At 36.8% G+C, this 12,214-nt stretch overlaps 1 protein-coding gene across 3 annotated transcripts in view; it reads left to right on the top strand.

The window, feature by feature from the left end:
* sud1 (Prolyl 3-hydroxylase sud1) overlaps nt 1-12,214 on the top strand; it is a 58,427-nt gene that overhangs the window by 39,899 nt on the left and 6,314 nt on the right. For all 3 annotated transcript variants that reach the window (XM_071665514.1, XM_071665513.1, XM_071665512.1), the window contains exons 6-10: nt 599-690; nt 3,842-3,970; nt 5,027-5,230; nt 6,796-6,952; nt 9,553-9,737. In XM_071665514.1, the coding sequence (XP_071521615.1) occupies nt 599-690; nt 3,842-3,970; nt 5,027-5,230; nt 6,796-6,952; nt 9,553-9,737 (767 nt within the window). The remainder of the gene's footprint in view (nt 1-598; nt 691-3,841; nt 3,971-5,026; nt 5,231-6,795; nt 6,953-9,552; nt 9,738-12,214) is intronic.

Genomic DNA, 12,214 nt, shown 5'->3' on the forward strand with positions numbered 1-12,214 from the left:
TCTTTGAATGTTTTGCAATCATGCTCCATCAGAGATTTTCAATTTTTCCATTTCATTTCTTGCTTTCTGGCACTTCAAACAAACTCTAACAATATACTCAGTCTTTTTCACAGTAACCTCAAGTTGGTATATTCTAACAGTATACTCAATCTTTTTCACAGTAACCTCAAGTTGGTATATTTGAAGCACAAACTTTTTTTTACTATAGCAGTAATATAGGAGCTTCTGGTTATCATATTCTCCATCTCCATACTGGCATCTTCATTCTCATACCTGTGTGTGTGTATAAATGTATTAACTTAGATTTTTTGTTGAGTTACTAGCCTATGTTGTTTCAACAGTGTTAGGTTCGGTGATTATACAGTGAGCACTGAGTAGTAACAAATGATGTACTGAAACCTTAGGCCTGTCCTATAATGGATTGATGCTCTAAAAACTTTTTTAGGGCACAGTACCATATCAGTCTCCAGTGGAACCCCCTAGGATGGTGAAACAAACAATGTCAATGTTCTTAATTCACACAGGATTGCAGTAGAGAAAGAAATCTATCCTTCATCAGAATGTCTTTTAATAATGTTATTGCCTTAATCATCTGCAGAACATGCCCAACCTAAAGATATTGTGAAGTCTTTCACACCCAAGTGGAATGCATTTGCCTTTTTTGAGGTGTCTCCAGTATCATATCACCAGGTATGTTTTATTGATCGATGTGGATAGATTATATATTTTCCAATCAACTTTTGATCTAGGAATAGATGTAAATACTTTTTGGTAGTTTATGTAAGTAACTGTAAAGAAAAAATGTCATTGCTAATGGCAATGGAGCTACCTTACAGCAGCACTGGATGTACTGCATTTGAAGATATTGATCAAATTTTTGTATTCACAGTGTATAAGTTAATCTGTGAACATTTTGAAGGCTGTGAATGAACAGTGCTAGATCAAAGATTTCTGTGAAAGTTGAAATCCCTGTCATGCTGAAACTTAAAGGAGAGAGGATTTTCAGCATTAAGCCCAAACTAGGCCAGTGTAACACACAATTTGGACTGGTAAAGGAAAATGATATTTTGCATAGAATTCTCACTCAGCTTAAAGCAAATGGTTGAATGGGAATTTAGGGTTATGCAGCAAGAGAAAATATGAAAGATAAAGGGTGAAACAGCTGAATTCTTAACCCTTCACACACTCCACCCTCATACATATATGCAATGCCTTGTTAGCCTCTCCACTCATATGTTTACAGTCTGGGATTTTCTTCCACAATTCTAAGGCTAAGTTCTGGGTTGTGATATGGGAGGGAAGAATATGGGTACTGAATGCCTTTAGAAGACGCATGCTCCATCTTTCCACCTACTTCCCAGTTTCCCCGTTCTTGTTCCCTCACTTCTGTGTATATAATCTTTGTCAGCCTTTCCTCATTCATCTTTTTCATATTTCCATACCTTCTTTAGCTCTATCATACATATTCTTAATGTTACACCTCTCTCTTACCTTATTATTTCATTTGATCAACCTTCCTTACACCACATATTGTTCTCAAGCATTTAATTTCCAAAACATACACTATCTTCTGTACTTTTTGATCTGGGGCCCATGTGTCACAACTACATGACACCATCAAGACTGCTGTACCATCAGACATACCTGTCTCTGCCTTTACAGTGACCTTACTCACCATGCATTCCTTAGTGCTTCCAGGACTTAGCCACATCACCCATTCTATGATTTTCTTTATCTCTGAAGGTTCCATTTGGTGCCATATCCATTCCCAGGTATGTAAAACACCTCGCATCCTCCATGCTCTCCCCTTTCAAACTCACACTCCAATCAACCGCAAACTGTCTCACTCCACTACTTTATTTTACGATATTACTTGTATTCATATGGTCTCAACTTTCTTCCTTAACACACTCCCAAACTCAGAAACCAGCTTCTGCGGTTGCTCAGTCAGATCTTCCACCAGCACTGTCATCAGTTCATACACTACATCCCCCATCCAGAAACTGATTAAACAGACCCACATTCACCTAGAACCATTTACCTCTCCAAACTTCCTACTCAGTCACACCTTAGTCTTATGATGAAAACTCCTTAGTGCTTGTAATAGCTTTCTTCCTACATCATATATGTAGAACATCTTCCACAAAGCATCTCTATCAACCCTATCATATGGTCTCTCTAGATACATGAATGCCATTACAGATACTCTTGCTTCTTTAAGTATTTCTCACTCAAATTCTTCCTTGTAAACATGTGATTCATACATCCTTTACCACTCCTAAAGCCACAATTGTCCTCCCTAATATGATACTGTGTGAATGCAACCACCTTCTGTTACCACTCTCCCATACAACATACATGGTACAATAGAAAAATAAACTTTTACCTCAGTAATTAGAAGATTCACCAATGTCCCCTATGCCGTTATGTGGTAGTAATATTCAGACATTATTCCAGTCCTCAGGCACTCCATGTTAAGTCATACATACATACACACCGATCACAACAATGTTACACCTTTCTTGAGGAACTCTACTGCATTTAAATCCACTCCAAATGATTTACCACACTTCATCTTGTGCAAAACATTCACCACCTCTTCTCTTTTCACCAAACTACTTGCCGTAACTCTTTTGCTTTGCATACCTCCATGTCCCAAATACCTTACATTTGCCACCCTGTCATTAAACTGGGTGGCATCAGTTCAACAAAATACTTGTCTGTTTTTCACCTTCTCTTTTGTGCTTGCTATCTTTTCTTTGTATGCTCCCTTAACTGATGCTCCCATATGCTCTCTTATTCTTCCTGCACTACTCATCTTCCAGATCTTTTTCCTATTTTTCATAAAGTTTGCTGATGCTCTCTCACCCCAACTCTCATTTGTCCTCTTTTTCAGCCCTTGCTTCCTGACCTCCTACTACTCCTGCTAAATCTCCCGATCACACACTACTTTCCAGCAGTTAATTCCACTTCCCTTCTCTTTTCTCTTTCACTGGCAGCTTAACTTCCTTATTATACCACTCACTACCCTTTTTCACATGCCCACATCCCACCTTCCACTTCCTGCACATTTCTCTCATATGTTTAAATGCTGCTTTGCTTCATACATACCATTCCTCATATATCCCTTTAGTTTCATATGCCATCACCATGTGCCATTCTTCATCCAATGTCTCTTAGTATCTTTTCACAGAAGCCTCTTTTTTTTTCAGGCTCACACACTTTCACTACCTCGTCTGACCCATATCATTTCCTTTTTCATTGAAGCTTTTAAAACTTTCACCCTCGCTTCCACAAAGAAGTGGTTAGGCATCCCACCATGTGCCCTTCTTACCACATCTACATCCAGACGTCTCTCTTTAGCATGCCTATCAATGTGACATGAGCTATCTCACTCACCTATGTATACTTAAGTATATCATGCTTTTTAAACTGGTTATTCTCAGTCACCAGTCCTTTTTCAGAGCATAGCTTCTCAAACTCTTTACTTTTTCATTCTCATGCCCCCTATTAATACTTTTAGCTACCAGAACACCCACTCTTGCATTCAAATTACACATCATAATTTCTCTATCCCTCCCATCAAAATTGCTGACACACTCGCCTCTCTTCACTCTTTTTGTTACTAGGTGCATAAGCACTGAAAATCACCATCTCATAATCCACTTTCATTTTCCTCCACATCAACCTTTGAAAAGGCAGTATTTTTGCGTTTGGCAAAAAGGAGTAGTCTTGTCAAGGAACCTCTCACTCTAATGGAGTGGATGAATTTAAAAAGTTTTTATAATGCAATCACTTTTATCCCTTCACTTTATCTGAGATTATATCTTGATTGTGGTAGGTTGCAGAGGTCCTCTCCTGTGATAAGGTTCGCCTGTCTATTAATGGCTGGTTTCATGGACCTCCAATTGAAAGGCCACCTAAGTACATACCTCCAACCCCACCGCTAAAAACTCCCATACATATTGAGGTAAGAATTATACTATTATAAGTAAACATTGATTATTGCTAAGTGAAACAATTGTGTACAGGTATATTGGAGAGCTTTTTATTATTGATATTTTAGTTCATTTAGAATTAGAGATTGTCCTTCATTTCATGAGTTTATGTTGTCATTTAGATTTCTGATAGATAGATTAGCAATACAGGTACACCACAGATTTTCCAGTAACTGATGGTTCTGTATCTCCTTTAGTCCGGACAAAATTATGTGAGGGAACTTGAAATTACTGCGGCCACCAGACTAGTTTACTGGGTGGCCACAGATGGCGTTGTGTATAGGGCGTGCTTATTTACATTCTTTACACTGCACTTGTTGGTGGTGATACCACAATTCTGTGAGATTCTTAGCTTATTTTGCTTAAATTTAACCCTAGCTTTGGCTTCTAAGACATATGAGAGTGTCACTCATGGTGTCAAACATAAACACCAGTCCATATCGATCCAAGATAAAGTAGAACTGTTGAAAAAAATAGACCGTGGTGTTTTGGTGAATAAGCAAAGGGAAAAAATATTGAAATTCTATGTAGACAGCGATTCCAAGAAGCAAATGAAGAATAGAAAAACTATGAAAGATGGTAAGATTACTGAGCATGATCGAATGATGATGGAATGGTTTCAACAGCGTTGGAGTGATGGAGAGGACTTGTCAGGTAGCATGATAATGGACGAGGCTTAGTTGTTCCATAAAGAACTTAAATTACAAGTGTATCGTGTATAGACGTGTTCTATCTGTACCGTGTAGTGCAGATAGATGCCAACTTTAAATACTATACCATTATTCAAATTCTTTTGCTTATACATTATGCTATAATGTCAAAGTTTTGATATGTGTATGGTTATGATTATAATGACTGCCATGTATAAGGAAATTTTGTTGCATTAATGTATTTAAAGCTATTTGATTAAGTTAGGAGATCCATTGAAAACTGTTTTAAGATGATTGGAAACACTATAGTTGTCAGTGATTTTCCTTATCTTGGTATTGTGTATCTGTGAAATATATTAAATGTAGAGTACTTTACAGGAAGAAGAGTTATACTCATGGATTAATCCAACATACCTAGATCCAGATGTTCAGAGAGAAATAAGGCATAAATTTCGCTCAGACTCTGAGATTGAACTTGAATCTTTCCTAGCTGAGGATAAATATCAGGCACTAGCAGAAGCACTCAAAAATAGTGATTTATCGTGGCAGTGGACTGGACCACCAAACAAACATTTTTTTGAGGTAAGTTGATGAGAAAACTAATCTTAGCTTAAATCATTAACTTTTAAGACATGCTGTTCTCTTCTCCTCTAAAGTCTGTCCAGGAGCAAAATGAGATACACCTTGGTGACCAAGGTATCAGGGTCCAGTTCATTAAAGACCTCAGATAATGGTGAGGAAAGCTTCTTTTCACTCACCTATTATGATACACTGCCTCCAAGAGAAAACGGTTTCTAAATTTGTAAACCTACATTTCTGTTTGTATCTTATCAAAATGTCATTAATTTTTACTTGAAATCTTCAAACCACCACAGATCAACCTTACAGTATCATAAACAACTAGGGCAAAACCATATCCTTAACTTTATACTGGAAATTACATAATGAATGTTACAAAAGCTACTTTTGTAGGTGCTGCAGTTATTTTTCATGTGAAGAGTTATTCCAAAGTTTCAAGGGTCTTATTCACCTTTGTATGGATTGCTGCTCATATATCTGTGGTAGTTCTCAGCCAAAGAGGAATCAGAAATTTTGTCTCAATAGGTATTCTACTTTCACCTCTCTTCAACCATACCCTTCCATTTATTATGATATTTCCCACTGTCTGTTCTTCAGACATTATTTTGGCAAGTGCTTGTGAGGTCCCTTCATGTGTTCTAGTTCTTAATACCTGGACCTTCAGCATTCCTCATACACTGAAGCTGCAGAATTTCTTCTATATTTTGATTTTCCTCCTTCCTATAATGTTTCCTTCTTTAAGAGTTGGATAATCCCTTTTGTATTTTTTTAATGTGCATGTCACCTTTCATCCAAGATGTCCATGAAGAGGGCATTCTTTTAACTAGTGCCATTTTGGCTTATATAAAAAAGGAAAGAATTTGTTCCATTGGATCAAAGTTGTAGTTTAACTAATTCTTTTGCTTCACCAATGCATTATTTTACAATAATTTTGGTTTTAGATTCTTGCAGCATGCTTCATATGGCCTTTGTTGATTTTAGCCCTCTTTAGATCTCCCAAACCTCTTGGCACACAGTCAGATACCTCTTCCTTGGCTAGTGCCCTGTTACTTTTCCATCTTTGAAACTTTTCTCTTTTCTCAATCCTCACTCCTCTTTGAAATACCCTTAAGATTTACCATATGATGATTCCAGTTCATACATTTGTCAGACTAAAAGACTAAGTAAAGATCACATGTGGGCATTGACAGCATATGATTGTTAGTGTTAAAGACCCTTAACCTGATTCCATATATTTGTACATGCTACCTCCTGCCCTAATTTGCTACATGCTTTCTATATTCATATTCTACCAGGGGCAAAGAAACTAATGCAATGTATGTATGATTCAACTAGCTCTTTCCTTAGTTTTTTATTGATGATTTATGTGATTCATGTCTCAGTACCAATTGACTTTTATAGAATCTTATCTGATTTCTTTTTTTAATGTTTAAAGTCTTCCTGAACCATATTGATTGTCCATTCATGTATCTTGGACTGCCTACTCCTGTCAATAAAGTTATATGCACAGTAATTGCATGGCAGACTGTTCATTCCAGTTGCTTAAAACTTTGATTTATTTTTTGTAGGCACTCAAACATGATAAATTACCTGCTGTTGTTGATGACTGTATAGATTTTTTGAAATCTGAAGCTGTCTTCCTGATAGTCTCCCAACTGACAGGGTTAAAGCTCCACAGACTTACCCCACCAGACTCTGAACCAGATTCAGATACTGAATCTAAAGGTTAGTTGTAAATTAGACTAAGTAGTTTTCTTTTATCTCTATTATAAAGCCCTGCTGCCATATGATAGCTTGTAGTACATTCTCTCTCTCTCTCTCTCTCTCTCTCTCTCTCTCTCTCTCTCTCTCTCTCTCTCTCTCTCTCTCTCTCCCTGTCTCTCTCCCTGTCTCTCTCTCTCTCTCTCTCTCTCTCTCTCTCTCTCTCTCTCTCTCTCTCTCTCTCTCTCTCTCTCTCTCTCTCTCAGGTGATTTGATTACAACAAAAATTGTAGTGAACAACAAAGATAAAATTTTATTCAGCATTAGAATTGTAAATGAATATAAAGTAGTATGTCAGCATAGGAAGGAATGACTAAAGGGGAACTTACGATTGTATGTAACACAAATAATGATGCAATAGCAGTTTATGGTAAAGACAATGAAGTTACTGAAATGAGAAAATTTTATGAATATGGTAACAAACTGAAAATTGAAGAGATAACATCTGTTCTGGATGTTATCTAGCTTATTCAGAAAATGAAAGAAAAAGTAGGTATGAAAGGAAAAGAAACAAGGAAAATGATAGGTGATTAGGCTTTCAGTATAAAATATACATTCCAAGAAAGATAGCAAAAAAAGTCAAACTTTTTGCAGTGTTTATGCAAAGAGTTGAAAACTGTGTTCCTAGTACAGCATATGTAGGAACTATGAAATGTGTTACCTAGTGGACAGAGACACAGTATCATAAATAAAGTGTGTAGAATAAAGACAAGGAAAACATGACTTACGATATGAAGAAGACAGCGGATATTTATGGCATTGCATACATGCACACAGGAGAAAAAGGTAAAGAATTTAGAAAAAAGGACATTTGATTTAGAAAATCAAATTATTATGACAGAACATGAACCAAATGAACATGAACAAGAGAAATACAAAACAATCTGTTGACTCATGTGAGCGAGACAATAAGACTGCAGATAAATGTGATAATGTGGATAATAATAGGGAGATGAATGTGGTTTCATGCAAGCATAAAGTCTAACCTAAAAAGATACAATATATGCCTTTACTTTTTGAATGATCAGGAGTGCAAGAAAAAGGAAATATGTACGTTCAAACATCCAGTTTCAAAATATAAGTATATACAACATTTAAGATAGAAAACACTAAAATTGTAGGATGGAAAGGACAAGATTAGTATAGAGAAGGAAATAGATGTACAAGATCTGAACTGAGATGGAGACCATTGAATGGAAACAAACGAAAGAAATACTGGAATAAGCATAGTCTTGAAAACAGATGGAGAAAAATTGAAAGCTGGAGAAACCACATGAAACTGAAACCAGTAAAGGCTGAAATATTACTATGGAATGACTGCATGAATCAATTTTTAGCAAAAATATGAAAAACAGGACAAATGAAAACAGGCAAAACAGATGGAATGAGAACTAGAGCAGTTACCTATCAGACAATGTCCGCTACAAAAGCCCACCTGATTAATGGGACTTTCCTTGTTTTTATGAGAGAAACAAGCCAGGAAAGTTCTACCAGATGTGGAAACAGAACAACAGGGAAAACACATGATTAAGACAAAAATGCCCCTTTGAAAAACAAAAATGAACCAGCTACACAAAATAAGTTTGAGTGAAAACAGAAGCACCAAAAACCAGCGGAGGACAAATGAAGACAGAGATAATCTCTGGAAAATCATATGAAAAATGCACAGAGTAAGAACTTTAAAATCATAGTGAATCAGTGAGTATACAGGAACAACAACATAGTGCTAATTAACTTATCAAAAATATAGCTTAGATGAAAAGGTGAGTTAAATAAACTTGGGCATGAGGGGGTCTTGTGATATGTTGAATCAGTGATTGTAATGTTGTGGAGATGGTGTTGTCTAAAGCACAGATTAGGAAGCATAAGTTGAATGTGTTGGGAATGCAATTTGAAGTGTTTGTATGCATGATGGAATAGTAGTTAAGACTGGGTAGGGAGGATGGATGTTTAGTGCTTCTTGGGTCATTTTGGTGTGCATGTGTTTTTTCATTGTTGTGTTTGTTGGGGGTGGGTGTATCTGTGAGGATAGGTTGTTGGAGTGTGAAGCAAGGGTAAACTTTTTGTTTCTGCATATTGTTTGGTGGTTAGTTATAGATTGGCTTGGATGGGAAGGGTCTAGTGCTGTTGGAATGAATTGAATGCTGATCATATTGAGGTGGGACTTTATTGAGATCTTTGTTTCATTGTGTAGGTGTTGAGTGTTTGTTGTGGCTAGACAGCCAATGATTATTTTGAGTGCTCTGAAAGATGAACTTCTTTTTCAAGACACATAAAGGAATATTTGTACTGAAAAGTAAGATGAGAGGGACATAGATTTTTAAGATGAAATATTGGAAAATATATAGAATTGTAAGAACATTTCATCAGAGTAAAATTTTCGAGAATGAAAAGGGAATGGTGAGTTTATTTGGTTTCATGCATTTCTTTCTTTTTTTTGTAGATTATGCATGAGCAAAGCTGCTGTTGTAAAGTATTTTCTAACATGATTACTGTTACAATGACCATCTCATCTTTGGACTACTGTAGGGAATTCTAATGATTACTGCATTTCTTTTTTTCAGAATTATGTCCCCGGGTAAACATTAATGTTCGTCGATGGAGCCATGGATGTTATACACTCATTAGAGATGACTTTGTTGAAAATAAGTTTGCATTAGATGCAAACCTCTTCATCAATGTCTCTGACAAATGGTCTCAGGAGCATGGTGGCTTTATATCATATATTGCTAAAGATCAAGATGAGGAGGTAATTACGATGTATTCCTATATCTTCAGTACAAAAATCATTTTTGACTCTTACACAGTTAAACATGCACATGAAATGTGCACAGATAGGTTTAAAAATGGCAGAATTTTATTCTTTTACCACAGTGTATATTATAGCTTACATTATTTTCATTAAGGCCAGTGGTCTGTTCATATTTGAATTCCTTGTATTCCATTGTTTTTGTTTTCAATCAGATGATGTTTGATAGAGGGAAGGTTAGAATTAAGACTGTGAATTATGTAGAAATGTATAGAAAAAGAGCCAGGTCTAGGATCTGTAATTATGGAAGTGCGTTGGATGCTAGCAACACATATGTTTATTCCCAATGTTTTTTTTTAGCAGAGCTTCACAAGCTGTTCACCATTAACTTCACAAGTTGTTCTCCATTAACATTCACCATACTGAATATTCCCTCCTCCCCCAATTAAACCCTCAATTGCCACATTTGTCATTTTCACATTTAACTCACCCATCACCAGTACCTGAACTATTTCATTAATATTACTAACACACTCACTCAGCTGCTCCCAATACCCTCACCTCGCCTCATCAACCTTCTCATGGCCAGTTGCATAAACATTAATAATCACACATCTCTCTTAATCCACTTTCATTTTCACCCACTTCAGTCAGCAGCTCACTTCCTTACACTCTTTCACACATTCTCACACCTACATCAGCAGCAGTGTTACCCTTTCCTTAGCTTTTGCTCTTATGCCAACCCTTGGCTTTATCCCTCAGTTTTGTTTAACTTGAAACCAAAACATCCTAGTTCCTTTCCTTAAACATCCAACCTATGTTTCCTTACTTCTCATCTTGGTTACATCCACACACATTTAGACAGCCAGGCCTGAATCTTTGAGAAGGATGAGTGCTCCTCTCTTGGATCCTTCTGTTCCATCTTTTAGATATTGAAATACAAGGAGGGGAGGGTTTTCAACCCCCATGCCCCTGTCCCTATTAGTAATCATTTTTGACACACAGGGAATATGTAGGTAGACTTTTTTCTCCCCTGTCCCCAGGAGTAGTATTATATATACTGTGGGGAGTGAATGTTGTATGTGTCTTGTGTGATACCTAGAGTAGTTGGAGTTTGTTCAACAGGATTGATACCATTCAAGATGACTGGAGGGTGTGAGCTGGATTTGTGTCTGTCTGAAGTTAAAAAGGTGATTGAAGACTTCTTTGGAAGGTGACTGAAGACTTCTTTGGAAATGCAGACATTCTATTCTTTGTGAGCCATCATTCCAAGTGTAGTTGTAGTGCAGCATGTTTGTTGTTGCTTCTGCATTACCAGGGTGTTACGATGTGATTATAGGGTAGTCTGCTTGTGAAAGAACCTTCATGTTACAGTTTGCTAGAAGTAATTGGATGTTGTGTAGGAAGAGATTGAAAAGGTTTGGAGAAAGGGCTGCATTTTGGGAAACTCCATTATAGAGTTTAACTGTTTTAAAGGTGAAGCCACTGTGGGTGACTCTTGCCATGACAGCCAACTATGAAATTGGCTAATTACTCTTTATCTTTGTTGTAGAAGGTGATGTCAGGTATTTCTTGTGTGGAGATGTGTTGATGTACACTGTTGAATGCTTTGTTGTCTATTGCTACTAATATTGTGTGGGAGGGGGCTATAGTTGGTGGAAACCATCTTGGATATATTGTTTAAGGTCACTGTGTTGCCTCATAATGGAGTGGTTAGGTCTAAAGCCATATTGTATGAATGAGAGTAGGATGGTGTGTTGAATTCCATTGTGGATCTGTTTTTCACAGAGTTTGGCCACTGAGGATAGAAGAGAAATAGGGCAGTAGGAGGAGGAGGTGGTTTTAGGTGATTTGGAAGGTTTTAGAATTGGTATTATATTAGCAAGTTACTAGATGGTAGGGATTTTGTTGAGTAACCAGGAGTTGTTGAAGATGTCAGTGAAAGTTTGGATTGGAAATGGGTCAAAGTGCTTTATGTGAAAGTTCTATATGTTGTGGAGAGTTCTTCCAGGTTTAAATTATATTTTTTGTGTCATTGGAAGTGTATGGTGAGTGGACAGTTTCTAGATGGATTCTATGTATGTTTTTCATTTCATTCCTATTTGGAGATGAGGTTTGTTTGTGGCTAATTTGAGTAGTGTCTCATGAATATGTTTTTGTGCTCTCTAAGAGAAGGGATTTTAATTCCTATTTTACTGTACAGGGAAGCAGTTTTATGCTTGTAGGGAGCCATCTCTTGAACACTCTACTATTATACATCCTCTTGAATTTATGTATGCTGTCTGCATGAAACATGTCCTCAGTCACTCTGTTTCAATCATCTACTACTCATACTGTAAAAGTATTTCTTTTGGAATGGGTCAGGAGTGCTTCTTGAGTGAAGGCCAGAATGGTGTGGCAAGTGTGGATCTTTTTTAATATGAACCTGAGTTGCTTGCAGTGGGTCTTGTGATTTATTGTGTTGAACAAGGACTGCC

The sequence above is a fragment of the Panulirus ornatus genome, chromosome 10 (genome assembly GCF_036320965.1).
Source record: "Panulirus ornatus isolate Po-2019 chromosome 10, ASM3632096v1, whole genome shotgun sequence".
Taxonomy (NCBI): domain Eukaryota; kingdom Metazoa; phylum Arthropoda; class Malacostraca; order Decapoda; family Palinuridae; genus Panulirus; species Panulirus ornatus.